The sequence below is a fragment of the Sparus aurata genome, chromosome 19 (genome assembly GCF_900880675.1).
Source record: "Sparus aurata chromosome 19, fSpaAur1.1, whole genome shotgun sequence".
In the NCBI taxonomy this organism is placed as follows: domain Eukaryota; kingdom Metazoa; phylum Chordata; class Actinopteri; order Spariformes; family Sparidae; genus Sparus; species Sparus aurata.
Genome location: NC_044205.1, coordinates 24,183,487 through 24,210,046, shown reverse-complemented (window position 1 = coordinate 24,210,046; position 26,560 = coordinate 24,183,487). Strand labels below are relative to the sequence as shown.

Genomic DNA, 26,560 nt, shown 5'->3' with positions numbered 1-26,560 from the left:
ATTCAGATTATTTGAATAAATCACTTAGCACTGATTGTAATGATATTAATACACCTGCTGCACTGACCTGGACGACCTCGGTGACCAGCGCGCCGGCACCGGTGTAGTAAACAGGAAACAGCAGGATGGGCAGCAGGAAGAGGAAGGCCAGCGCTGCCACACACAGAACAAAGTTGTGCCACACTCCTACAGAGAGGCAACAGAAACACTATTTAGTTCTAAAATATTACATTTAACGAATTTGCGCTCATGATCTGAAATTAACTAAATGAACCTAAGAAAACACTCACTGTTCATTGAGTATTAAGCATTAATTATTAATGATCTAGTCTGTACAGCCTCAACAGATCAGCCAGTCTGCTAAACTTCTTAATGTATTCATTATTTATGAATGTATTTTCTGGCTTCTGAATCATTTCTGGCTCATCTTTGCATTTTTTCTCCCTACTTATTTATGTCTGTGTCGTCGTTTTACATTTCACATCATGTTTTCTTCCTACTGAGCACCATAAAATCTGACAGCTACAGGTTCAGTTATTCAGGGTTCATACACATTTTTCAAGGTCAAATTCAAGCACTTTTCAAGCATTTTTAAAGGCTATTTTCAAGATTTTCCAGCACCTTGTTGCTGGGGTGAAATACGTATCTACAGGAATATATATTCTCTTGATTTTTTTCTTCACTTTTTATCACAATTGTGTACAGTGTATTATGCTGTAAACATCTAAAATTATGTTTCATAATAGCAAAAACTTCAGAAATTAATTATCCAGTCTGATCCCAATTTTGTGAACGAATGTCAAGCACTTTCAAGCACTTAAACTAAAATCCAAGCACTTTTCTGACCTTGAAAACGCAACATTGAAATTCAAGCACTTTCAAGGATTTCAAGCACCCGTACGAACCCTGGTTATTTAATGGAGCCTAGGGGTGTCACAATACGCCGGTATTGATAATAACTATAATATTTAAAAACAAAACATTATCATCATGTAAATAATACTTCCCCACTTTGTCTTAGTAAGTGGCAGTAATGCAGCTTAACGCTGGTCGCCATGAAACATAAATGTAATTGTGCTTTTTTATGCTTTTTGTACGTTACTTATTCATTTATTATTTTTGATTTTGACAGTGTCAGTCCTCCATATAAACAAAGGCTTCAACCGTCACAAATATAACTCTGAAAACTATAAAAAGCATGAACCTTTCCAACACGTCATGCTGAATCTACTGAAACAATCTTGTTTTCCACATGTCGTAGGAGCGTAGGATGTCGTGGCAGAGCAGAAACCACCGCCGACTAAAAATAACTCTCTATACCATCCGTCTCACAAAAACCACATGAGGAAAATGTCTCATTGCCTGATGAGGCCAAGGCACAACTTTAAAGTCCTATTTTTCCTGAAACTTAAAAAAAAACAAGCACAGCCATCCGTCAAACGTGGCGACAGCAGCATCAAGAGACAGGAAATGTGAAAATGAATAGCTGAAGGTTCGAGGAAATTCTTTTTCTCTTGGGAAAAAAAATGTGACGTCTGAAAAAGTGTCGGCATCGCTGGTTACTACATCCACATTAAAGTGAAGAAAATGTCTCTAATTTTAGGCCGGGAGGGCGCGTATATTTCCCATTCTGACTTAATTCAGTAAACAAACTATTAAAAGTTGCGTCAGCTCCCTCTCCAGGAATAAATAATAAACATGTTATGTGAGAGAAACCTGCTGCGACCTCCGCTGTGGGGAGAGAGAGAGGCAGATAAATAAACACAGCATGATCTTATGTCACCTCCCCCCTGATGGGAACAGCGTCTCTCCCTCTCTCCCCCCCCCCCGCTCACTCGCTCTCTCATCATAGCAGCTGATTGGACGTCTCAGTTCGCTGCCTGCCGTCGCCCACTCCCGTAATTTTCTTGTCACATTCAGAAGAGGAGGAATTCTTTTAACCTGGTCAAAAGATACTGTATATGTTTTTTTAGTTTTTTTTTTACAGCAGCTCTTCGCTGCCCTCTAAAGGCTCCCAGGCGGAAGAACCAAGCAGTGTGTGTTCATGCTCTCTCACACTTTGACAGCTGATGAACACATTCGTACGTGTCGGGAGTTTAGCCACCAAATCGTCCTGACATCCGCTCCCCTGTTTTTTGGAGGCTTAGCCCTGCATTTCCCTCCCTTCATGGCTGTTAACCATCTTCTCATCAACAAAAACATTAATAGATCAAAATTAGCGGCTTAATGAAGGTTTTTTTAAACTGTTTTTTAAAGTTTTTACTTTAGTCTCTCTTCAAACTCAACTCCTACTGAACGATGTCTGAGTGCTGCTTGAATAGAAAACAATTTCCACGTCGATGTCAAAAAAAAGGGGGGAAAATTTGCGTGTCCGCCCGGGTGTTGAGTTTCCATCACTCATGATCGAAGCTGAAGCCGATAAAAAAACTTCTGACTGCTGAGGAGTCATTTGACCCGGGAGTGAATGCCCATCGTACCTTTTCCCACTGAAGGCAAAGCCAGATGTTAGTTGTTGGTTTTGGTGTGAAAGCTTACTAGTCTGTGGTTAGCACAAAATTAGTATGGAGAGGTGGATATCTTCAACTGATTATAAAAGCCAACCACTCAAAGTCATTAGCAACAGTAAAACTGACAAAAATCAGTAAAAACAACATCACACCAGCTTAAATGATCTTGATCTGATGTCTACGCAGCATGTTGGTTCTTGTCACGGTTCATTTTGTTACACTATTACACCAAACCCCAGCAAATAACACTAAATTTGCACCTGCTGTGATAATGTAACTTCCTCTGTAATTACTCAGAGAAAGAAATAATTTCCCTGTCTGGGATCATTAAAGTAATTCTATCTAAATAAACTGTCCCTTTTCTCTAACTGATCTTTGAGTTTACGTAATATTGTTTCTGCGCTATCTCATATCATGAAGCATTTTCTCTGCTGCCCTCTCGAACGCTTTCTAATCACAAAAAACTGCAACATTCTTCTCGCACAGGCCGCACCGAAAAAAATAATCAGGCTTTAACTGGCTCCCTACGGTGGCTCGCAGGAGACATCAGTCACATTCATGCGTGAATAGCTGCCGGCTCCACCATCAATTCATTAAAATCTAATTTTCTTAATTGCAGAGTGAAATGATTTGATGTGGAGCAGCTGTCTGGCGTTCAGATATAAAAAGACCTCAGAGTGACCTTTACTGGCAAAACACAAACCCGGTATTTAACGAAAAACGCTTGAAATAACTGTGATTAATAGCGGTGATCACATTAGCAGGCAAAATAATCAGGATGATGATCTTACCGGCGCAGAAGATCCGGAGCTGCTGAGTGGGTGAAATGAGGTTGAGGTGTGTGGTGAAGAGGTCCACGAACGCCCCGGGATACACCACGAACACAAACATGCCGAAGCCGTTCACTCTCACCTGCTCCCTGCCAGGAGCAGAAAAACATGACGCGGTCAAAGAGGTCGGAGAAAGAGATATTAAAACCGCATTTTCACAGTCAGCGTCTTACTGTTGGGGTTCTACACGAACACGTCGTGTTTGGTTTGTATTTCACAACAGAGTGCTGCGGGAGGTCAAAGTCAATTAGTTTTTTTAATGGATTTTTTCAGTTGAGTGCCTGAAATAAGGTCTGAGGTCACCACAGGCTTAAGAGATTTACACATTTTGTTCTACAACATGAATGTCATTAAATTTCCCACAATTCAATGATTAAGCACTTACATGTCTTAAAAAATGCAGTAGCTAACAAGTGTCTACATGAGATGTCGCTACACCGCTCTATGAAGTGTCTTTTCACTGTGCTCTTCTTATAGGTTTGTAGCTAATGTTACAGATATATTATAAACTGTGTGTACTGTTTAAATCCCCCCAACTAAAGATTACCCTCATTGTGGATTAATTAATCATTTCCACCATTAATCAATCCCTTGTTTGGTCTATAAAGTGTCAGAAAATGGTGAAAAATGTCATTTAAGAAGCTGTGAGTCAGAGAAGTTTCACTCTTTTTCTTTTAAAAATACTCTATACACTGCACTCTTCTCACTGGTTTGTAGCGTGTAGTGTAGTTAATGTTCTTAGAGATATTAGAAGCCACCTTATTGGTCGGATACAGCCACTCAAACTCAGATAAAACACCTGTTGTAAGAACAAACAGGAGGAGCGAGATGAGGTGGAAACTTGTCGCAGAAAACCATCACACCCTTTACGCTCCTTGTGCATTTACATGAGCTCACGTCGGTCACCTCCCACTTTTTCTCCCGTCTGATCAGCCATTGGCTGCTCTTCGCTCTGCCGGTTGTCATGGTAACAGATGTGTGTTATGGCAACCTGCGTTTTTTTTTGTCTCACCTCAATGCTGCCACGGCGTGGCCCAGCTCATGTATAACTCCGCTGAGCAGCAGGGCGCTGAAGAAGTAGACCAGCTGACTGGTGGGCAGATTGACACCAGGGACCTGAAGACAGGAAAAAGAAGAGCAACCACTGAGACAAAAACACAACCGGGTGTCATATCAACTAGTTTATCCTTTTTATTTTAAACCCTTTTTTAGGTGGAACTGTCGTTAAACTGTGGTGTAATAAATCTGTGCCTCACAGCCAAACCTCCTCCCTGCTCTTTCTTTTTTTTTGGTTTCCTCCCTCGTGTTGATTGCTTCATGTTCTGCTGAGGCGGTGCTTTTTTCTGTGTGGTCCGTTTGCTGCGTGATGCATTTTGTGGCGCTCCAGGCTGAATACGCAGTTATAAATGGCCCCCTAATAGCTTCCAATGAATCACCTGCAGTGGTCCGCCGGGGAGAGCGCTCACATTAATGCACGGCGATCTGACACCTCAATGAATAAAAAAGGAACGGGAGAAAAATGCTAAATAAGAGCCCTTCTCGTAATGAGAGGACGTTTGTTGACCCTCATTTGAATAACACAGGCTCTGTATGAACTTTCAAGGACGTTTATGCTCCCAACTCGATTTAATCTCCGACCCTGTGTAACAACAAGATACAAAGTACTTTAAATCGATTTAAGGGATTATTTAAGTGAATACTTGATTTATCTCACCTCAGGAGTCTGAAACACATTTTAATGTTGTCAAGGACACTGAAACTTGGAGAAAAATCATCCTGAATCTGCGTAATTCCCCCCCTGGTGTGAATTTCTTATACAAGCTCACAAATGTCCGGTTCGGTGTGTACGTACCACCACCTGCAGGGTCTGCTGACCTCCCATCCGAGGGTTGTCTGTGGTCATCTGCGCGAGCGTCTGCTGCAGCGTCTTGACAAGCAGCACCACAGATCCCAGCATGGCAACTATACCGAACACCAGACCACTGTTGAACCTGGGAGAGAACGTGTCGATACCACAGAGAAATCATTTTCAAGCGGAGCAATTCGGCCGTGCTTTGTGATGAAATACGGCACAGTGCGACAGCCTAACTGTGGTTAAAGGATAAATCAAGACTTTGGGCGACTCGCCCACTTGTCCATTAAGTAATGAGAACAGACCCACAAAAAAAATCCTCACTTCAGCAAACATTACGTTGAGTGATGGCGGAACGCTGACAATTTGTCATAGTTCAGGAAATTAACGTTTGAGCAGCTCTACAGTTAATCGCGAAGTGATATTTCAACAAGTGTAATTTTAACTGCGAAAGTCTCTTTTACAACTGGGAACCAATCAAATGATGTCAGTAAAAGTACTTTTGGCATTGATACTGGTTCTGAATATATATAGAGAGCAGGAACATGAACGGCTGAGTGAGGAAAGTACAGAGATGATGCAGGAACAGAATAAGTTGTTGAAGATAACATTAGTCCTCACCACAGGTAGAGGGCTCGGGGGTTGATGCGGGCGCAGTATGCAAACAGTCGGTTGAACATGGTGGTCTGCCACCTCAAGTGGAAAGGTGACAACATTAGCCCTCGACTCGCCAGCCATGACTCGTAGCTGATCCGATGTGTCACTGATGTCTGTGGGAGACAACGGAAGAGATAAGGCAGGTAACCAACTGTGTTTTTAATGCTGATAATACCAATACTGATATTTGTGGGTATAAAATAGCAAGAATATTCATTCTGTTTACACATTTTTGCTCAGAATACATTAAATCTGGTTGTTAGAGGATAGTGACCAAGACGTTGGCCTGGGAGATGAAACGATAGCGATATGTATCGGTGATAGAAATGTCATTGATGGGAAAAACAAACTAGCCCGTCATATCCCTTGATAATGGAGCCAGCTCGGAGTGACACGCAAACAGCCAATCACTTAACAGGTGTGTAGCTCATTTGCACCATCACGATGTGGCTGACCACAACAGAAGTGCATGTCATGGGTAGAGCGAACACGCCTATGAGCCCAGAGACACTGCAGCTGGGACTGCCAATTGTCATACATGACCAAACACTAATTTGTAGACCAACAGGTTGTTGCCCATTACACAATATACACTTAATTGTGCACACCTGTCTGAGTTAGGGCCTTTCTGTGCAGAGTTTGCATGTTCTCCCCTGGTACTCCGACTTCCTCCCCCAATCCGAAGACATGCAAAAACGTTAGGTTAATCGGTTACTTTAAATTGTCCGTAGGTGTGAATGTGAGCGTGAATGGTGGTTTGTCTCTATATGTCACCCCTGTGATAAACTAGCGACTTATCCAGGGTGTCGCTCAATGTCCGCTAGGATCAGCTACAGCCCCCCCGTGACCATGAAAAGAATTATCGGTTTTAGCTAATGGATGGATGCGTAGATATACTATAGTCTTCAAAATGTTCTCAATGGATGGGTGGGGGCCTGACCTCAGTATTTCTAAAATTCTGGCAACAACCCTGTTTTGGAAGCTAACCAGGCTAATGTTTAATACATAAATTACTGTTGTACAGTTTTTATGGGAACTTAGTGTTGATCTTTCACTAGTGATATTTAGTTTCTTCCTCTTATTTTGCATGGAAAGAAAATGTCACCAATTGGACAGTTAAGCTAGGCTAATTATAGTATTTTTTTTATCCAATATATTTATTGTATATTCCAACAAGTCTTTGTCTTATTACTTATCCGATACTGTTGCACAGATTCACACCTGCTACTCAGGTCAGGAGATGTCTTAAGCTAGCTACACAGTTCAACACGTCCTGTGGTGTTAAACTGTGTAGCTAGTTGTAGTTTTGTGACTGTCATGGATCACCAACACCGTTAAATTGTGAACCACAACAACTGCAGGAACAAAGGGAGAGTATCTGCCTCCATCAACACGTCGTGATGTTGTTATGGTACCCTGAGCTAGCTGCTAGCTAACATGACGGTCTTTCTACGTCTGCTAACGTTCATTCATCCCCGCATGTGAGCCCGATATCTGACTAAACACCAAGTGAAAGGAGTATATATATTCACCCTGAGCAGTGTGTCGGCGAGATAGACAGCACACCAGGCTGCCATCACACACACCAGGAGAGGCACAGGGATCATGGTGCTGCATCAACAGACCCTCCGGGGACAGAATGAAGCTAAGTGCGCCGCCTCCATCACTCCGTCCGCCCGCTGTTTATCACGCAGCTAGCCGCAGGTGTAACACATGAGCAACACTATAAAAATCAAAATGTTATTTATAAAATATGAATTGGTAACAGGATTGTTTCAGAGATGCTGTGTGTGAAACGAATCGTCAGCACTGTGCGACACACTTCCGGGTTGCTCTTCTTCGTCGTCTTTATTGAAGGTCAGCCGAACGGAGCACTTCCGCCGCCACGTGTTGAACTTGAGAACTTCATTCCTTTGGCTGGCTTAAAAAAAAGTTTTAATTTAAAATAATCCTTTTTAATTCATTTACCCAAGCAGTTAGATAAAATACAGGACATGTTATTCACCACTCTCTATTACATTTATTTAATTTTCAATTAGCTTTATTAGCAAAAGTACGACATTTACATGTTCAAAGTGAGTGAAAAAACAATAACAGACAAAAAGTAAATTTCTAAAATAAGTTAAAATTAAAAATGAAAATAGATATTGCCAAATATATGCGTTAAATTAAAAAAATGTATGTTGACAAATATAAGTGTAAAAAAGAAAAACACAAAAATATACATAATCAGAAGAAATGTGGTTTAATTCTTTAAAAATATGTGAAGGCTATACATCAGATATAACAATTTGCATGAATGCTTTCCCATTTAATAAATACAAATTCTAATTGTCACATTTATTTTATTAATCAGGCATGTTCTGCTGCACCAGAGCTGTCAAGTATGCTGCGTTCAAGTGCTATACGAAATGTGATAACTATGACTTGAAGGCTGAAGCATTCAAAGATATGGAAAAGTTCTTCTTCTTCTGCAATATTATGTACATGATGCATTTGATATAAAGCTTGTACATCAAAGTGCAATCCCAATATAAAATACAAGAAGGCTAAGTTGGTTTACATGCCTTTGTGGGGAGATAAATCTCTGGGGTGTGCATTTAAAATGTCAAGTTTTGTAAATTAAGTTATATTACACTGCATTTAAGTGGCCCTGTGAAGCTGTGAAGACAATGCTCGAACAATATCTACAAGAAGAAAATGCTAAAATTAAAAGGAGAATCTGAGACACAAAGTGTGAGTGAAATAGTTGAAATATAGGAATCAAATGTTTGAAATAAGAAAGAAAGAAATCTTTGCAACAGGACCTCCAAAGAGAACATTAAAGCAGCACCAGCCCCGTAAATGGAGCACTGAAAAATCGATTACGGCTTGCGGAGCTGCTTTAGATGAGCTGCGGCAATAAAAAAATGAAAGTGTGAGTCTGGATATTGGATTTCCTCCTACCCAAAAGGTCAGGAAAGTAAATGGACACCAATAAATGTCGATGGCCTGACTCAGACGCAACAAGGAAACAAGCTCCTGGTCTGACTCATTAAGCCATAAATGTGACCGAGGGAACATTAAACTACTTGTGGTGGAAGGAAGCCTTGTTTAAGGATGCTTCTCACGTCGATATCTCCACAATGCAGAGCCTCCAGCCTCTCAGTATAAATGTTTTATTTCAGTTATGTGAAGTGAGTCTCACTAAAAGTTACAGACACCAAAACCAAGTTACTCATTGTCAGTCAATCAAGAAAATGCTCACAACAAAAGTGAAACATGTGTGTCTGTTCTCTGGTGCTGTGACAACATGAGCAGCTTGACAGCAGACAATCAGGACAGATGCTCTGATCTATATACGGCCGTCATTTTCCCCTTTTCCTGCCAACCGGAAAGCTGCTTGTGAACGAGAGGGATGAAGTGTTAGACGGTGAAAAGTGTCGTCTGAACGCTCATCGCACAGCAGAGGGAGGGCCCGTCAGTCAGCCGGCTACATTTACTTCTTTTCTGACTCTTCTTAATTCTAGAGATATCTGAAAATGAAAACTTAAAGACACAGATTGTCCGAAGAAACCGGTTAAAATGTCCTTGTTGAGGTGAAGTCTATGGAGAAAATGAAAAGATAGAAAGAAATGGGGACAACAAATGTCTAAAAAAATGAGAATAGATCCATATAAAATGGAAATAAAAATGAATTTTCAATTAAACGTAGGGATGAAACCAGTAGAGAAAAAAATATATACATACAAATTTCCTTAGGTGGAGTGCACTTATTGTATAAACTATAAGATTATTTTTCCTTAAGGTTTTTCTGTTATTGAATTATTGATTTTGATTCTCTCTCTTCTGTTCGGGGAGCCACCTGACTTTATATTGGACTGTACCAACTTGGATGGAGGGGAGGTCTCCATCTAGTGTGAGTTTCAATGGATTTAATGCTTATTTTGGGGTTGATGTTGCAGTTTTATTATTTATACATTGTAAAGTTTGATTTTATAGAACCTTCTGATCATTCTTTTGTTGTTTTGTTTGTTTTTTTTGCTTATTTCAGGTCTGTTTTGTCCGATTCTGCCGTGGTCACCATCCCATACATTCACTAGAATCCTTACATCCCCCCTCGAAGTCTCTTTCTGTTTGTACCCAGGCATCATGTACAACGTACAGCCTACACGTGTGCTTTATTATACTTTGTCCTCATCCTTCCTTATAGGTTAACTGCCAGTTCACATCTGTGCATCATGAGGAAGTGCACATGAAAACATCTCCCACACACCTGCCTTTAGATTTCAACGCAGCCTCGCCTTCACATCTATGAAGTTTGGCCTCTTCTTACTGCAAAACATCAGCGTGATGTTCATCCTACATCATGCTGTTAACACAGTAGGTGATGAAGGTGTTTATCAGTAATAGGTAAAGGGCTGCCCTTGCTAACAGGTGAGGCCAGTGTGTGCCTGTGGGTTGTATTTGCATAGTCCGAAATATAAAACAAGCCCCGCAGTTTGTGTCTGTTCATTTTACTACCTGCACCCAAAGTAAAATTAGCTTCACAGGTGGGACTGGGTGCTGTATGCAGCTGAGGCGGACGACTCCATGTGAGGAAAAGGTGAGTTTAAACACATAAAAACACACCTATAGAGAGAAACATTCAAACACACACACACAGAGAGAGGCTGAAAACTCATTCTACTGCTCTAATGATGGGTCGGATTCCGCCATGGGAGGAGTTTTCTGTGTCTCCGAGCCAATCAGGACGAGCGGAAACAGGTCAGGTAGCCGAAGAGGACCTCAGAGAGAGCGCAGGCAGGGCAGAGCAGCCACGCACGGCAGGAGGTAAGACAGCACACACACATTTACACACACACACACACACACACACATGCACACACACCTTTAACTCTCTGAGATCACACTTACCCTCAGGGCCTGTGGATGTGCATCAGCGTATAAATGTAGATATACCAGCCTAACGACTGTGTGTGTGTGTGTGTGTGTGTGTGAGTGGGTGTGTGTGAGTTTGAGTGAGTGTCAGAGCAGAAATAGGCCAGAGCCATTTTAGTCACTAAGATTAGAAGGAGTGTTTTGAGGACTCAAGTGTCAGAGTTTGATGAAGATGCACCAAAAGTGACCTTATTTGGCGTTCTAAACATCTGTGAATGTCATATACGCAGGCAGGCTTCAGCCGGAGTGAGTCATGCTTAAATGTTCAACTTTTTGAATGAAGTTTGGTCTTGCAGGTAAACTATTTCCTTTGCTGCAACATTTCATTATTATTATAGACGAAAAACCTTAATCATGTGTTGAAATTCAGGCGCATACTTATTATTATAAACATTTGTGGATATCATACATGCAGACAGTTTTATGCTTAAATGTTCATTTTTTGAATGAAGTTTGGTCTTGCGGGTAAATCATTAACTTTCCTGGAACATCTTGCTTTAATTACAGCTGACAAATCTTAAAATATGTTTAAATAAGGGACTGTACTTATCATTACAAACACTTGTAATTATCATATATTTAGGTAGTTTACAGCATGAGAGTGTGCAGAGTGTTTCATGCTTAAATGTTCAATTTTTGTAATGAAGTTTGGTGCTGCAGGTAAATCATTTTTCCTAACATTTTACTGTATTTTAACCTAAAAACCTTTATAAAGATGTTGAAATCAGGGAACATACTCATAACTGTAAATATTTGTGAATATCATCAGAGCAGATAGTTTTGTGTTTGAGTAGGTCACTCTTAAATGCTCAATTTTCTGAATGAGGTTTGGTATTGCACGTGGGTTATTTTCATAACTGGAGCATTTTACTGTTGTTTTAGCCTAAAAACCTTAAAGCCATGTTTTAAATAAGGGACCACACTTTTCATTATAAACATATGTGGATATAATATAAGCAGACCGTTTTGAGCTGGACTTCTTCTTGCTTAAATATTCAGAATTTTGAATGAAGTTTGGTGCCAAGTAAATAATTTCACTTACTTGAAGATTTTACTGTAATTATCGCAGAAAAATGTGATAATAAACTTGTCATCATGGACATTTGTCAATATTATATATGTGGACACTTTGGCGTTACATGCTTAAACGTTGCATTTTTTGAATGAGGTTTGGTCTTGCAGTTATATTATTTCAGCCATCAGAACATTTTGCCGTATTTCTAGTGTAAAAGATGTCTAAATTAAAGAGATGTGAGTCCTCGGTGCTGCTGTTTGACAATGTTTTGGTCCGTCACTGTGTGTGTGTCCATGTGCTTCTATAAGAGTGTGTGTGAGAGTGTGTGTGGATAGAAAGCAGGTCCCTTCTGTGTATCACTCTTCTATTTATAGTGAGAACAAATCCCAGATATGAAAGGAATCCTTCTACCACTTACGAGGCGCGACAGAGAGAAAGAAAGAGGGCGGAGAGAAGAGTAGAAAGAGAAAGAAAAAGAAAAGAGATGGACAGTCGTGAGGAAAACAATTGTGTGTGAGAGATGGATAGAAGGTTTAAGTGAACCAAAAAGAGACGTTGAATTGTGTTTAAAATCGAGCATTAGGCGGTAAACAGAAGCGTGTCATCAACAGGTACGTTACGTCTGATATATGTTTGCATAGGTGTGTTTTTTAATAGCAGGTATCTTGAAGCATTACTGTAGTTTTAGTCCTCTTTGTACAAAAAGTAACTTTTATTCTTACAGTTGGCTGGAAATGTTGTTCTTCTCTTCTTTATATCTCTTGTTCGGAACTTCTATCTGTCCTTCTCTTGTCTGTGGCACTCAGTCCCAACGCTCACTGGTTCCTGAAGAGTAAATCTTTAAAGTTAAAGTTTATTGGTTTCTGAGAGTAAGTTGAGAAGAATTTGGCACCACTCTGTATGTCTTCATGCTAACTGTGAGGCAAAGCTAGGACATTATTAGCTTAGCATAGCACAAACTGGCGATGCTTGGCGTCCAGGATATAAACTTGTTTTCAGACTAAACTAAGGACATAAAACATGTTAAATAGTGATGTTAGGGCTTCAAGGTTGGTTCAATTGTGTTAGCTTTGGACAGAGCCAGGCTAGCTGTTTCCCTCTGCTTCCACTGTTTATGCTATGCTAAGCTAAGCTAATTGTCTGCTAGCTGTATCGTCATACTTAACATATGAGAGTCATATCTTTGCAAGACAGAAAAAATATTTAACTGTTCCTTTTGAAATAAGTCACAAATGTATATTTTTCAGGTTATAAGGCCTTGGCTACACAATTACCCTTGTTAGCTACTCTGAGAAGCTATGCTGAAAATAGATGCTAACGTGTGAACATGCTAATGTTTAGCAGAATATATTAACATTTTTACCATCATTGTTTAGCCTGTTAGCATGCTAACATGCACATGTTAGCAATAACACCAAATAATAGGCTACAGCTGAGGCTAAGTGTTTTTAGTTTACCAAAACAAATCGAAACATTAACCGAATAGTTGTGCTGGATAAAAAAGTTAAAGCTAGCATTGTTGTTGTTTTAGCTAACTTCCTGTCCTGATTGGATAAAGCGGGCTCTTAAACATGTATTTTAATAAAAAATATATCACTTGCAGAAGCTTTAAGTCACGCCGAACCAAAAATATCAACCTCATGGTGGCGCCAGAGAAAAGATCAAAGTCAGTGTTTCATCCTCTGAGCACCATCTGTGTAAAAACTAAATTTAAAGGCAATCCCTCCAACAGATTATGAGATATTCTGAGCTGACAGCTGCCTATTTTTTTTTTTTTAGATCCATGCTACTGTACATGCAGTTGCGGCTCTCTAAACATCAGACGTACAGTAATGATTAACACACACACACACACACACACACACACTAACACACACACACACACACACACACACACACACACACAGGGCCATAACCACAGGTACAATAATTCCGCATACTTTAAATAATTCAAATCTTGAAACATTGAAACATTCAACGCAGACGCCATATAAAAGGCCCTTTGAGGCACAGAGTGTGTGTGTGTGTGTGTGTGTGTGTGTGTGTGTGCGCGTGTGCGTGTGTGTTAATACAGAATGTGTGAAACTGAAAGGGCTCGTCAGGCTTTGCAGCGTGGCGTCAGAGGGCAGCTGCTTCTCGTGGCCAACATAAATATCATCCCCCTTGTGTAAGCATGAGCCTGTGTGTGTGTGTGTGTGTGTGTATTTTAGGGTGTCCAGGCTTTTGCTCTTATGTCAAGGACAGCAGAGCTCTCACTGTGTGTTGTTGCACAAACAGCACCCTGGAAACGGTGTGTTAGCGCTGCCATCGATGGAGGCAGCAGCAGCAGAGGCGGAGGGCCGGGGACTCACTCTCTGGTCCTCCGCTCTGAGCCACTCGTAGATAAGATAAATAGGCCATGGAAACTTCTACGATTAGCAAACCACTTGGGTCAGTGTTGATCTGCGAAACGGCAAAAGGGGACAGAGGAAGTCGAAAAATAAAACACAAGAGGCTGAGATGAAACGAGGAGGAGGAGGAGGAGGAAGCAGAAACCTACAGAATACAGACTTTAAACACACAGAAGAGATTCTACTCACCGTTATTTATCATTTTGGGAACAATAGCTTGTTGAATTCAGACAAAGGAAGACGAAATCAGGCTTCACGTGTAGCAGGGAAACTTAGATTTTTCAGAAGAAACTTTGAAAACCCACCTTGAAGTTAATTGTATCAGAAAATGATCATGTGCAATTGTAAATTAAAGCATTTGTAGCTGCAAAAAGAAAGATTAAAGACGACACGAGGACAAGAAATAAAGGGGAACAGACAGAAGATCAGAGTGAGATGTGGTCGCCTATCATATACTGCAATTTAATACAAATCTTACCAGGAAAAAATGAAAACGCTGTCTCTGGCTGACATTTTAATATCCCCTTCAGCCCCTTTTTAAAACAAGCATCTTGTATAATTGGTCTTAAATGTGCTCCTGATGGTCACATTTCGTGATGATATGATGATAAAACATTATAAAGCCTCATGTCACATGTGAAGAGTCAGACATCCACATGACAACATTTATATCTTTAGTCCTGTCTCTTCTAGAAATTATGTTTTTTTTGTTAATCTAATTGGTTTGTGGTGACTCATGTAATCGCTGCGAGACAGCAAATTAAATATGTTGTCGTTGAACATTGATTCTGTATCTGTCCTGGGAAGTTTCTTCCATTTATTTCCCTTTAAAAGTTGTTTTTTTTTAAACCAAAATCAAGATGCTGAGGACGGAAGGTGTGTGTATGACGTACAGATCGTAGTTTGACTCAAGTTGAGCTCAATAAGAACATTTTTCACCACAAACAATATATTATTTAACAGCGTTTCCTCATTGCATTGAGTTAAAAATGAACCAATTTGCATTTTTCTTCAAAACACATTTGCTGTAATAAATGAGTTGTATACTAACATCATTTCTCAAGCCAGGGGTGATATTTTTCTTATTGTCAACAGATCCCATTAACAAATACATCATTTAATTTAAAAATATAAAAAAAAACAACACTCAAAAATCTATTTTTCTTACAAATAGCACCTTTAAATACCTAAATAAAATTTATACTGTAGTCCTCCAACAAAGATGTTATTGGCCTTCTGTTTATTGACTGAGCTTTATATTATTACATTAAACTATATATTTGTGACACTGTTTTTAAAGGGTTTGTTTGTTTGTGGAATCATTGATCTTCGGACTGGTCGTCACAGAAAGGGAGGGGAAGTTTGAAAGTATTTAAGACTCAACAACACACCAAACACGTTGTTGTCAACTGTTGGGAAATGCATTAAAATTCACATTTCCTTCCAGCTTCGCACACTTTGCTGTAAAATAAGGATGCTTTTATTTTGACAGTCCCGGCCGGACCGTCTGTCTGCCTCCCTCTCATGAATGATTCAGAGCACAGTTCCTCTACCTGCTTCTTCTCTGTGAGAGTCGCTAAGCAACTGAAATGCTATCCCGGGCCTTGAAAACCACAGAAACAGAGTCCCAGTGCCCCCAACATGCACACACACACACACACACTGAACTACACACAGCTGAATGTGTGTGATCTGTGCTTCCTGCAGGTCAGTGGACTCACCGGGGGGATTATGTCCAAGCCTTCGTCCAACGTTAAGGCCCTTCAGGTAAAAAGAAAAAGCTTTAAACTTCATTTGACTCCTTTAAAAACATCACGTTGAAGTTTTGTGACTGTACTGCTGCTACAATAACACTGCCAAGAGTTTGATTTCCACCCCGACGGCCACATAAACAAGAATAACTCCAGACTACAGACGACAGGTGTTTCCACATTTAAGTATTTATTGGCAAAGGCAGATACAGACTGTGCATATACAGTATCAAGGCTTTTGTTAGTGCAGAGTTGTAGCGAGGCAAAGGATGAGGAGTCGTCTGTATCACTGTGTGTATGTATCAGTTGTAATGGCTTCGTGAGTGCATGTCAGAGAGGGTTTTTCCTCCATCGTCTCTTCTTCATTGTGCTCATTGTCATGTCTAACCATGGGATAGGCATCTGGACGGAGGAGTTTGTTTTAAAACACCAGTGCAGTACAAACGTGAGGTTCTCCACTTAGTCTCCCCGTCTCAACACGGCATCAGCACTTTAAATAATCACAAACAAAGAGCAGCAGCGCGGCTTTACATCGTAAATAATCTACATTTTCATACAAAAACATCTCTTAAATTCCACGTCAGCAGGTCAGTTTGTATTTGTTCCATGCTTTTTTTCTCACAGGCCGTCTTCGTCACACAAACAACCGCACAGGTCGACTGTGAAAGCAGCTTATTACAACCCATAGTTACGTTTCTTGTTCGGCAGCGACCTCTAGTGGCTGCGGTTATTATTATAGCAGCAAAGGAGGGAGTCAGGGGAAGTAATATAAACACGTCCGCATAGAGAGAAGGTGGTGTTCAGTGTGTAACCAAAAATCAAGTTACATCACATACGTAACGTAAAATAAGGGTAGGTATGTTTGTAACTGAAGTTACATTAGTAAAGTAGTTATTTTAACACCAACCACGTTGTTTCTCTCAACCCTAACCACTTTGATTCTTTTGCCTAAACCCGAGCAAACTTCAAGTGTTTAGACAAAAGGTGTCTTGTTTTGGAAATCACGGGCAATCGACCGGTTCTGTCATTTAGGTGTCAGAATGTGTTGCTTGCTTAGGTTGAATTTTTACTATCAGACAGCTGTAGACTTCCATTTAATCACTACAAAGTAAGAGATGAATTATTACTGTTCTAGGTTATGTAATCCTTCCCTGTCTGTGTTTAATGTAGCTGCAAAATCCAATTTTTAACAATAATAAAGATAATCTTTGTATCGTAAAGGCCTTCTTTGCCAGAAAACAGCTGTTTCTATCAAGCAAGGAGATTATAATGACCCATTTTTAGGTTTATTGTTGGGCAGCGACCTGTTTTGGCTGAAGTTATTATGACGGGAGCAAAGGAGGAAGTCAGGTGACGTAGCATAAAAAGTATCTTCGTATTGGGGAGGTCAGAGTGGATGTTTGTGTGTGAAACCAAAAAACGCAAACTTGTAATGACTTATTTAACTTATAGTAAATCAGGGACACAACATAACTGATGTTAGCATTCGTATTTATCTTTTTTACAAGTTATTTATGCCCCTAAACTTAAACAAACTGTGATTTTACAACCTTAACCACAGGATTATGAAGGTCCGGTTCGCCTGTCGCTGGTCTCCCTGTATTTGTATTAAGTCTTTTAAGTATGAGGAAGTTTTAGTTTTGTGGGTTTTCCAAACCACATGATTGTATCAGGGTTTGGCTGATGTTCAAATACTGGATTATATTATACAGATATGAAACTACACACCAGGAATGATATCAATATTTTGTAATGTGAGAGTCAGATTCTACTCTTTATTCCGTTTTAAACGATGTGTATTTACTGCATTTTGGCTTTGTGAGGCAGAAAAAGTACAACACTAGCTCTAGTGGGTGGAAGTACAGGTACTGATAAGGGACATTAAGCATGAATGTTACATTTTTCAAGAAATGCCTGTCTGAGAAGTAGGAGACTAATTAAGAACTGACTTTCTGACTTGTGGTTAAAGAACTAAATTTTGCACAAACACCAACATGGACCTTTAAAAACAAATGATCTGTTTCTGGCCACAGAGGATAATCGCTCGCATGATACAGGACGTTGTGTTTTACACCCAATAACAATAAAATACGAAATCCAGAACCGGACAGTGTCGCTGCTGTAATGCACCAAACCAACGCGGTTAATGATCGAAGGGAAGTTTTTAGTCTTCCGTCCTTATCGAGCTTTAAAGAATAAGTTCACCTTCAACATACAACCAGTTACACCCTATTGTTCCATCTCCTTCTTTTATAGCTCAAAAAATCTAATACAAATGTCTCCAAACAGCTTGTGCAGCACAATTGAAGCCTTCTGAGTCCAAATGTTTCCTGTATGGGTCCAATATTTACATCTCTAATGCAAATTTGTCACTAATATTGCTTCGGCTGCATACTTTGTGCTGCCAGTGTAGGAAAGCAGGGTTTTATTATTCTTATATCATATTATTATATAGCTAAAATATTAGTTTGCTTTAGCATTGGGGAGTGTAAAGATGATAAATAAGTACATTTTAGGCCCTCCATGCAGATCTTTGTGCTGCACGGGCTGTTTGGAGAGGATTATGCAGACTTTACAGCTGCTCGAGACATTTAAATGTGGATTTTTCTAATGTTTCATCCAGTTGTTTCCATTCATGTCAGACACAGAATGAGTTATCCATCGAGTCTGCAAACATTCTCGTCAGAGTTACACGATCTTCCACTTTCACTTTGCATTTAAAGGGGCTCTTTGTGCCCATTAAGTCATTTATCACTTCTTTTATTGGCCATATGTGAGCGGATTGTGACATAACGTGAAAGAATGAGACCTTCCCCCGTCTCTCTCTCTCTCTCTTGGTCGCCTGTGGACAATTTGTTTGAGTTGTTAAGAGCTGCTGGATTTTTTTGGATATGGCCTTACGTACGTTCTCGAGCACCTCGTCTTAGAGCCGCTCTCTCCGTTAGCAGCAGCAGCTAACGATGTTCCACAGAGCCCCTTTAAACGGCTTTAAAATTTACAGTAACGTATTTTCTGTGATTTTGGAAGTCCTAAACTTTATAGTGCAACACTATAGAAGAACTAAAGCTTGCAGACACACCGGTATGGCCCTTTAATCACGGCTCATGTGGCGTTCAGGGGCTGTTTCTTTTACTGTAAATCGACTTTGAACAGTTAAAGGAAGAGTTTAGCATTTTAGGAAATACGCTTATTCATTATTTTTTTTGTTTTGATACCAGTACAAAGATATAAACGATTAGCTTAGCTTAGCATAATGACTAGGCGGAAACAGCTGGTCTGGTTTTGTCTAAGTCCGATTAAACGCACAAGTAGAATTTCATAAAACCTTGGATGGATCCAGGCTAGCTGCTTCCTGTTGCTAACAGCCTTCATGCTAGGTTAATTATAACCTGGCTCCAGCTTCACTTAAAGGTGCATTACGTAGTTTTGGGGAAGCGAAAGGTCTTAGTTGACTGAGTTTTTATGCCGTAACAAACAAGCTGACTTCATTTTCATGACTGAACAAACTGACCTTAAAGGACAAAACAGTTTCATGCTGTTTTAATTTGTTTATATGTGGCGGACCCTGCCATTTTTCTAGCTTCAAAGAGTGGCTGGGGCCTTATTTTCCTTGTTTATTCAGTTATGGAAAAAATAAATATTTTTACCTCAAATTCCGAGGTTGAGTTTCTTCTACAAAACCACAAAGCGCCCCTTTAACAGACAGTTATGAGAGCGGTATCAGTTTTTTTCATCTTAACGACACTAAAGCGAGTTAGCCTGTTCCCTGAAATGTCAAACAATGATTGAATTTTCAATTGATAGTGAAATATTCCTTTAACCTTTGGGTGGAATGTCAGAAGATGATTGCTAACAGCACGCCAAGCATAAGACGGTTAACAACAATCTCCAGCCAAAGCAACAGTACAGTGATACAAATCCGAGCAAACATGCTGCGAATGAGGCGAGTTTTCCTTCCAGAAACACATCACATCCCGTCTTTAACCCTTCGTCTGCGGGGGAAATAAATAAATTAAATAAAAACGATCTTCTGTGACACACACACCACACTCCCTCTCTGTACAGCTGTACAATATGAGCATATATACAATACATTACAGTACGGTACAATGCAAGAACACATAAAATCCAAAGTGACAGGACGTCGGAGGGCAGGCAGCGGTAGAACATCGAGTTAGCAGGCAGATCTCTGAGCTCCGTGTGTGTGTGTGTGTGTGTGTGTGTGCGCTTCCCAATTTTCATAAAGACACACTGCTCTTTCAGGGAAGTGAAGATAACCAGGAAGTAGTGGTCATAATCAAAACGAGGGGTTTTTGAGGAAACATGAGTAGATACCGACAAACACACACAAACACACACACACACACACACACGTGTAGAGACACAGAGAGAGGAAACTTAATTTGTTGTCAGTGTTGAAAGTATCTGATTGGCTGTTCTCGCTGTCCGTCAGGCTAATTTGAACATCCCGATGGGAGCTCTGCGTCCAGGGGCGGGACATCCTGTCAAGAGGAGAGAGGAGACAGTAGAAACAGAAGAGGTGAGACACAAACAAACAAGCACTTCTACACGTAGCTTAGCATAGAGCCAGGACGCAGGTGGACGTGTCGTGTACGGAGTACACAACATTATTGATTGCTGACTTTTTAAGGGTGTTTATTAAAATGTATAAAACTTTGGACAGAGCCGTGCTAGCTACTCTTCTGTACGGACCTTTTTATATCTTAGCGGGACTAGTTTAGCTAGCTCGCTAAATTTAGCTTAGCTGCTGTTGCTTTTTTGTTCTACTTCATGGTTAACATCTTTTACCTAAGATCGACTCCTCATTAATGATTCATATGGGTGATTAGCTTTATAACTAAACTGTTGGATGATAGAAATAGACGTTTCAGCTAAAGTAAACCGGTAGAAAAGAGCGGGAAAATGTAGTTTAACAAAGGCTAGCTGTGGCTATCTGACCAGCTAGCTTTGTGCTTATTAGCTTGTATGCTTTGTCGCTTTGTTTTGTTGTTTTCAAAATTTAATTTTACTCAATAGTTACACAATTTATGGCATAATTATATTTTATAGCGTAAAACAAATGTCACAAAGTCAGATTAAGGCCACTTTTGACTCCATTTTGACTGAATGTGTAGCAGTTGTAGCTAGCTGCTTCGAAGGGAGGAACTTTATGATGCTAAAATGAGTTTTGATGAACTTAAAAACAATTTTCACATAGGCAAAGTAGATTAATCCCCGCGTAGCTCGCTCACAGGTTCTACCTCTGTTCGTATTATTGTTATTTCAGGCTCAGTCACCGGAGCCGCCGTGCGCTGCGGCCCAGACGCCGGAGGAGAAGAAGGCGTTGCCGGGCGCGGTGAAGCTGCCCGGTCCTGCTGTCAACCTATCAGAGCTGCAGAACGTCAAGAGCGAACTACGATGGGTCACCAAGGATTAACATGTAGGTGACCCGCAGTCGTACGAGCACCCCAGAATATCCTCTTCCTCACTGTTTTTGGATGTCATTTCTGTTCCTTTAAACACAAACTGTAAGAAGTTCATTCTTCACTTCCCTTGGCTACAAACTGAGCTTGCAAATTATCATAAAGCAAAGTTATTTTACATTGAATTAGTAAATATTTTAAGAAATGTCTGATATGTTGTTCTATACAGGACCTTTATTTATGTTTCAGGCCAGCCGTACCCCACAGCTGTTAAAGATCTTATGAACCATCTATAAAAAAAGCAATTCTTAGTTATAAAGTATTAAACAAATGTTAAAAAATGTTGTCTGTTTTTGCAGCTGTCCAAAAAAAACAAACATATGGGCTTGAATGAGAAGAATTTTAGACCTAAACGGGAGAAAAATATGTCAATTTTCACTGTTCTTGGTTAAGTAACGGGCACCAGAACATTTTAACCTTCACTAGAGTTGTATTTCTCGATGCGCTGCTGTGTTTCATTTGCCTGCACAGGTGTGTGGAGTCAGCAGGTAATTTGAAACTCTTATTTGGACACACCAAATGTTCCACCGACCTCCCTTCATAACAACTCCTGTGACTGTCCTGCAGCGCTGACATAGTCGGGAATAAAGGGTCCAAAGACAAAAATTCAAATTAAAGTATGATGAGAAAGCAAAATGAAATATGAGTGTTTCAATCCTTGTGAACGATGCAAATTTGTTGAACTCTACAAATGTAGGTCACCGTATACAAATGAGGCAGCTTTGGTGCTGCGGTGGAGGAGCCACAGGTGAAATGCATCCGCGTGTGGGTGGCATTTTACGGTTGTAGAAGTAGTTTTGTAGTTTTTGTTGTATGCAGACATCTCAGGCAACGATTAGCTGGTAAATATTTTGATAATCGTGAATGGTTAAATCAGTTTGTCCGAATAAAAATGCCAAATATTTGAAGGCTCCATCAGGATTTGATGATTTTCTTTCTTAAATGTGACAGAAGACTGACGGTCTTTGGGGTTTGGACTGTTATTGTTACTGGATTAAAGTTATGCTGTGTTTTTCACAATTTTCGGACATTTAACAGACAAAACAATGAACGGATTAATGGAGAAGTTGTTAGTTGCCAGATTAGAGCAGTTTGCTGTAGCTAACATGAGTTTTAGAAGTATCTAGAGACATGTGTTCACAGTTTTGTTCATAAACACGAGAGCGAAACAGGCTTGTATGTTGAATATTGGTGGCGTGAGAACAAAATGATCCTAGAAAGTCCAACAGTTCAGGAATAGAAGACATTATAAAGTCTTAAAACTGTTGAAAAAAGGATCAATACTGGATGATGTTGTATTTGCATCATTACTACAAAGAGCAGTGACTTTTACTTTGTGTTTCCAGAAGAACATTTGCAGTAAGTCCAAATATATCTCTGTTATTTTGCTAAAAACATGCAGGAGATGGTGTTTATTTCATCCCTGCAAACTCTCCACCAGTCTCTGGGTACCTTGTTTGCGGCCTGACAGTCGAAACTCGGGGCTACAATAAAATCAGAAACACTCTGCTGCTGCTCGGTGAAATCAACTCAGACGAGTGTGTCGACATTTTTACAGTCAGAGCCTTTGTCACGAGAGATTTATCTCTTCTAGTTTCAAGTTCTCAGATCTGAGTCACCTTGACTTTATTACTCAAAGCAATGAGCCGACACACGGAGCTGAAAACAGGAACACCGACTTCTGTATATTTAATTTAAAGTTAATCTCTTTCTGTATCATCTCTCAGAAGACACACGATCAATCAAAGACAAAAAGTAAAACAGTGATGCAAACACATCAAATCATCAAGTATCAGGTAATCTTAAAAGAGGAAACTAAAATACTCAGCTTCACATTATTATCAGCACAATAACCAATTTTATCCTAATTTTCTCATTTTCCTGATCGCCTGGAGTAAAAAGAGCAAACTATTAGTGTGCAATAGGAGACTGCTGGATTTTTTAAAAGCTTCAAGTATAAAAAAAATGAATTGAAAATGTTGACCTGCACTGAATTGGGGTGGCAGCCGAAATCTTAATCCTGTGGCGTTGTTTTATTTGTGCCTCAGCCCTGCGGCATAATGTGATGGGAGATTCTGAGCGAGCACATAAATTATATCTGCGAGGAGTAATTTAGTTTAAGCTGACGGAAATCCAGTTTACGAAGTTTTTGGTGCATTTATTTGGATAATAGCGAATACATTCAGTCAGCACAAACTCGATTTTTAAACGATTCTCGGCATGATAATAACATTTCTCAAAGCTTGAACTCATATAATTGGAAAAAGTATTTTTCTGTGCCCACGATTAAAAACACAAACTGCATAAAAACCTGCACAAATTAGACCAAAATCGGACTCCTACATGTGTTTCAATCGTGCGATAAGTCCCTAAAATTAACGGTGTCCTGGTCCAAAAATGTGTCCAAACCAGACGGTAATTATAAGACAGCAATGGCAGTTTAATTATGTCTTTGTACCCGTCAGATAAATGCAGAGATTCTCCTTGTAATGACTGATGAGGCTGCAGTGGCGGTAGCTAACCACGGGGAGTCAGTGTGTGCCGCACGGTGTGTGTTTGGGTCAAGCGGCGTGTGTTGATGCCTCTGTGTGTGTGTGGGCTGGAGAGGTTGAGTCAGGCTCTATATTTATACTCTATGAAAGTGTGTGTGTGTTTTTTCAGAAAGTGTGTGTGTGAGCGTTGAGGGGCAGTCTGTGCTGTGACTTTCTCAGCGGGACGCAAAAAAAAAACATGAAATCCAAACACTGTGAAACGCTGCTCCGCCCTGCCCGAAACCATGTGGGTGAGCTGTGTAGGAGATGAACGAGGGAAGAGAAGAAGAAGAAGAAGAAGAAGAAGAAGAAGAAGAAGAAGAAGAAGAAGCTGGTGCGAGGTCGGGTTACGTAGATGTTTCTGAGCAGGTTCAGAGTGTTTACGTCCAGAAAGTGACAGAATAACTCAGCAGCATCCGTCTGATATCTGAGAGCACCTTTGATCGACACTCTTTGTCCCACAATGCAATGCAGAAGGAAAATAAAAACACATCTGAAGGAAGATTTCTAAGCAACTCGATTGACACTACATGGCCAAAAGTATGTGGACACCCAACACTTGGACCACTGCACGCACCTGGGACATTACTTGACCCCTTAAAAGATCGTACCTTCCAAAAGTACGGGAACTTTGGGGGCGGGGCTTGCAGCAGGCTGAGCAATGCTGATTGGTTGAGTTCACTGTGCCCCAACACATCAACAATGAGTTACAGAAGAAAACATAAGAACAACAACAAAGTTCAGGCAGTTGGCGCCAAAATTACGTAAAAAAGCAGCCATCACATTTTCATACGTCAGCGGACTGATTTGCTGAATCTTTACGAATGTTTAGACCGCGGTTAGAACCCCGAAAACACCGGGCTGAAGGAATATTTTAGTTTCTTAAAAGCAGTTCAGCTAAAGCTGCATTTCGACTAAAGTACATCAAGTAAAGTCTCATTTAAAGGCTGCGTAACCTGGATTAACTGAACTTCAGTGCCAGATCTGCTTTGCTTTTCCACTGCGGAGTGTAGACAAAAAGAGTAACTCATGATAAAGTAACTATTTAATTAGTATTTTGGAGACTACTCAGTGTGCTGTCTCACTGAAATGTACACAAAGAGTAACTAATGATTAAGTTACTAGGATTAACAAGTCTTTTGTGTCACACCTTTACTTGACAGTTGATTAAAGAAAAGTAACTAAAGATTAGGTCACTGGTATTTAATGAGTATTTTGTGTTACTTGACGGTTGATAAAAGAGTAAATAATGATTAAGTAATGAGTATTTAATGAGAATATTGTGCAACTATTTATTATGATGTCTCACTTAACTTTGGGGTACACAAAAAGAGTAACTAATGATTAAGTAACTAGTATTTAATGAGTAATTCAAATCACTACTAAGTCACTTAACTTACAGATTGATAATAATGATTAAGTAACTAGTATTTAATGAATAATCTAAATCACTACTAAGTCACTTTACTTAAAGGTTGACAAAAAGAGTAGCTAATGATTAAGTAACTAGTATTTAATGAGTAATTTAATCACTACTAAGTCACTTTACTTAAAGGTTGATAAAAAGAGTAACTAATGATTAAGTAACTAGTATTTAATGAATAATCTAAATCACTACTAAGTCACTTTACTTAAAGGTTGATAAAAAGAGTAACTAATGATTAAGTAACTAGTACTTAATTAGTTTTCTGGGTTACTTCTGAGTATAATTTGTCACTTCACTTGATGGTATACATGAAGAGTAAGGAACAACCAGAGGACGTGTTTGAAAACCTCGCTGCAGAGATTTTGTTGGGTCCAACACTGATGTTGGTTCATCCAAAATATGTTGATTGAAGTCGAGGTTGGGACTCCGTGCAGGCCAGTCAAGTCCTCCACCAACAAACTGGGAAATATTCATTACTGTAATGAATTAATGGACCTGAGTCTCATGAATCCTTCTTTGTTGTAGCATTAATAGATCATAACGAGGTCCATCCCAAATGATGACAAGGATAAAAAATAGCGTGTGAGAGAAAGGAGTTTATTTATTTGTTTTTTTCAATGCAAGTCCTCTTCTTCATTTTATTAGCTTCTCTCTGATCCATTTTACTTTTACTGTGCTTCAGTGTAACATCACTTAACCAGCAACACTGCAGCTCTTTGCCTCCATCCACTGATGGTTAACCTGAAGCTCGAACAGAAGTGCTTGTGTGACTAAAACTCGAGTCTTTGAGATGGAAATAAACAGAAAAAAATAAATAAAAAATGTGTCAGGTTGCGAAGAAGATCAAGACACAGAGAGAGGCAGAAACGGGAAAAGGTCAAGAGAGAGATAAGTGTGTGGAAAAGGCGGGTGACGGATCAATCACAGCCGATATTTCCTCACGGTGAACGCGGTGACCCGGCCTTCTCCTCCTCGTCCCGGCCTCTCCTGAGCCACAGATAGCACGCGGTGAAAATCCCTCACAGGTTTCTTTATCTGTCTTTTTTCTTTTTCTTTCTCCCTGCAGGATCCCGAGCCAGACGGAGAGGAAGGCAGATAATCTTCACACACACAGACTCGCCCACTGCCACTGACAACTCGCGAAAACAACAGTCCAGTCCCGACATGTTCGGAGACATTAACCGCTTTCTGTGAAGCC

General features: G+C 40.0%; 3 protein-coding genes across 6 annotated transcripts in view; 1 reads left to right on the top strand and 2 right to left on the bottom strand.

Moving 5' to 3' along the window:
* LOC115570494 (membrane-bound transcription factor site-2 protease-like) overlaps positions 1-7,666 on the bottom strand; it is a 7,785-nt gene extending 119 nt beyond the window's left edge. Inside the window, exons 1-6 of the mRNA XM_030399111.1 lie at positions 7,379-7,666; positions 5,811-5,959; positions 5,190-5,328; positions 4,350-4,453; positions 3,299-3,426; positions 68-186 (exon numbers count right to left, since the gene is read on the bottom strand). Coding sequence (XP_030254971.1) covers positions 68-186; positions 3,299-3,426; positions 4,350-4,453; positions 5,190-5,328; positions 5,811-5,959; positions 7,379-7,453 — 714 coding nt within the window. The 5' untranslated portion in view covers positions 7,454-7,666. The remainder of the gene's footprint in view (positions 1-67; positions 187-3,298; positions 3,427-4,349; positions 4,454-5,189; positions 5,329-5,810; positions 5,960-7,378) is intronic.
* Positions 7,667-10,578: 2,912 nt separating this feature from the next.
* Positions 10,579-26,503, top strand: smpx (small muscle protein X-linked). Of its 4 annotated transcripts, none has more exons than XM_030397804.1 (5): positions 10,579-10,658; positions 15,879-15,938; positions 20,376-20,462; positions 21,210-21,362; positions 26,429-26,503. In XM_030397804.1, the coding sequence occupies exons 2-4, from the start codon at positions 15,903-15,905 to the stop codon at positions 21,357-21,359; spliced, it is 273 nt and encodes a 90-aa protein (XP_030253664.1). In that variant the 5' UTR covers positions 10,579-10,658; positions 15,879-15,902; the 3' UTR covers positions 21,360-21,362; positions 26,429-26,503. The 4 variants fall into 4 exon arrangements, with proteins under 4 accessions (XP_030253664.1, XP_030253665.1, XP_030253663.1 ...); XM_030397805.1 differs by lacking the exon at positions 10,579-10,658 and adding an exon at positions 10,831-11,012; XM_030397803.1 differs by lacking the exon at positions 10,579-10,658 and adding an exon at positions 10,832-11,062.
* cnksr2a (connector enhancer of kinase suppressor of Ras 2a) overlaps positions 16,092-26,560 on the bottom strand; it is a 76,642-nt gene continuing 66,173 nt past the window's right edge. Inside the window, exon 24 of the mRNA XM_030397799.1 lies at positions 16,092-20,424. Coding sequence (XP_030253659.1) covers positions 20,377-20,424 — 48 coding nt within the window. The 3' untranslated portion in view covers positions 16,092-20,376. The remainder of the gene's footprint in view (positions 20,425-26,560) is intronic.

Coding starts and splice junctions, on each gene's coding strand:
- smpx (XM_030397804.1), top strand. CDS start 15,903: ATGTCCAAGCCTTCGTCCAACGTTAAGGCCCTTCAG. Junction 15,939..20,375: donor CCAACGTTAAGGCCCTTCAG/GTAAAAAGAAAA, acceptor GCTGTCCGTCAG/GCTAATTTGAACATCCCGAT. Junction 20,463..21,209: donor AGACAGTAGAAACAGAAGAG/GTGAGACACAAA, acceptor TTGTTATTTCAG/GCTCAGTCACCGGAGCCGCC.